A 2,255-nucleotide genomic window follows, 5' to 3' on the forward strand; every position below is an offset into this window, starting at 1 on the left:
CTATAACTTTAACGTGCTGGTGGTACACGTGTTGCTGCTAGCACTGCTGTCCACATTTCCAACTTCTGGTACTTTGGCAATTGAGTAAATATTGTACCGTTTCCTCAGCACTTGGTGCATTTCTTCGGTACAGTCGATACGCAACCCGAGTCGCTTGTACTCAAGGTACGTTCGAACAAAATTTCGATTCGTTTCGTGTACCTTTGGATGGTGCAGGTACTCGTCCACATCCATCCACTCACATTTTGCTATCTCGCGGTTGCACTTGGTTATTTCTTCCGACAGCGGCTTTAGTGCCATCACGATGTAAAGATCGGAACAGCCGAACCCGGCTCCATGTGCGTGTCGTATCGAAATGACCGATTCGAACTGTGTCCGAATGTTCGTTTCCTCGGCCACTTCCCGTATAGCGGCATCAATAAAATTCTCATCTAAAATTAAAAAAAAACATAGATTATTGCGGAGTACCAGCGGAGCCGGAGCCAGCTGTATTTACTTGGTTCCACATAGCCTCCCGGCAGCTTCCATGATCCTACGATTAAGGCATTATTCTCGCTCACTACCAGCACCTGATTACGATCGTTCACGACAAGCGCACCGACACCGACCATCGTATGGGAATACGGTGGAATGTTGGCCGACTCATCCGTTGGCAGCCAACGATACAGCATCACGAACGTATTTTTCGCATGATGGAATTGGAATCCATTCTAACATATCAGTAAACAAACAAACATTATAACATACTATAAAGAAATCGTAAATACGACACAGCAAAATCTCGCTTACATTAACTAGTTCCGGTATCCAAGCTGCTGAGGTTAAGTGGACTTTGAACCAAATACCTCGATGTTTACCTTGAATCCAATGCTCTAGGGAACCTAGCGACAGATTAAAAAACACACACACAAATCAAGGTAACGCTGAGACCATTTAAAGCCGACTTACGTTTCAGCACGGTTGGAAAACTGTCGGGACTGCAGGTTTCCATGCTCGAGTCAACCGTGATGCCATTGAACCGATCCTTCACCCCCTTAAACGTGCCCTCGGGAGAACTCTCTACCGCCGTGTATCTGCGAAATGGGATTGACACAGTAAACAATAACCCCGACCATGGCGATATTATTAGACCGCGTGGCCTACTAGGATTACGGCCGGTTGCAAAACCCACGTCTGTACTTACTTGTTAAACCAGCTATCAGCACCCTTAACAATGTTAGTCTCCGTTTGTTCGCTCATTTTGCTCGAATGGCGCGTTATCAATGAAACCTGGTTACATCGGACGATTGATAGCAAGCGTTGCGGAATGACAAAAAGCGCTCTACTCATTTAGCGACCGGCAATAGTGTGTGCTTCCACAAGGTTGGACACGATGGACAAGCGCACCGCCGCGACAGTTATCTCAGATAGTTGCTGTTGATCACAGACGCACAATTCTCGCAACAGTTTTTATTGTTTTTTTCGGACTTCAAAACTGACTAAATCCGCGTCAGCACTCTCTCGCGCTACACTTTTGACCGCTAACAAAGCAAAACATTCAACCAGTCCGACAGTATCAAACAGTACGAAAAAATCACGTCCATGCAGAATGACCACACCATCTGATCGGCCGATCAGCAAATTGGAGGATGCACTCGTTTGTCGTCACACCGAATCGGACCGAAGCTCCGGTCGCTTCCGGTTAAACAATGCGATCACAAGGTTGAGGCGGCGTAACAATTGGTCCATTGTTTCGCGACTATTTTGATTAGAATACACACCCACACATACACAGATGCGCGCACAAACACACACACACACACCCAGCACCGTGGTGTTTACTTTTGTACCATCCTTGTGAACAATTGATCACCACTATACAATGCACTTTTTTTGTTGTTATTTCTGAAAGTGTGCCACGAATTTCGCAACCACCGCCCGACGACGTGTGTGTGCGAGAAATGTGTGAGCAATTGTTTATTGAAATCTGATCTGATGATTTGATGTGCGCTGTATAAACCTTGGTTGTGATGTGCTCATACAATTTTAAATGGATTGAAAATAATGTTATCGAATATTCTTTATAAAACGTATTGTAGCTGGAAAATCATGCAAATTGTTAAAAATAACTAACACCGTACAAGTAATTGAAAGACACAAATATTTTAATAAGCATTGAAGCACTTCTTGGGACCATTATTTGTATGAAGGCGTTCCACAGTGCAATAGCCGTTGCACAAACCATTCAGCGGTTATGCACAGTGTTCAATGAATTT

The 2,255-nt window shown here is 44.5% G+C and overlaps 1 protein-coding gene across 1 annotated transcript; it reads right to left on the reverse strand.

Moving 5' to 3' along the window:
* On the reverse strand, positions 1–1,407 carry LOC126558504 (uncharacterized). The gene is made up of 5 exons (XM_050214527.1): positions 1,184–1,407; positions 949–1,073; positions 790–881; positions 497–710; positions 1–431 (listed from the first exon to the last, which is right to left on the reverse strand). The coding sequence occupies exons 1-5, from the start codon at positions 1,327–1,329 to the stop codon at positions 1–3; spliced, it is 1,008 nt and encodes a 335-aa protein (XP_050070484.1). The 5' UTR covers positions 1,330–1,407.
* Between the last annotated feature and the right edge of the window lie 848 nt (positions 1,408–2,255).

The sequence above is a fragment of the Anopheles maculipalpis genome, chromosome 2RL, assembly GCF_943734695.1.
Source record: "Anopheles maculipalpis chromosome 2RL, idAnoMacuDA_375_x, whole genome shotgun sequence".
NCBI classification, from domain to species: domain Eukaryota; kingdom Metazoa; phylum Arthropoda; class Insecta; order Diptera; family Culicidae; genus Anopheles; species Anopheles maculipalpis.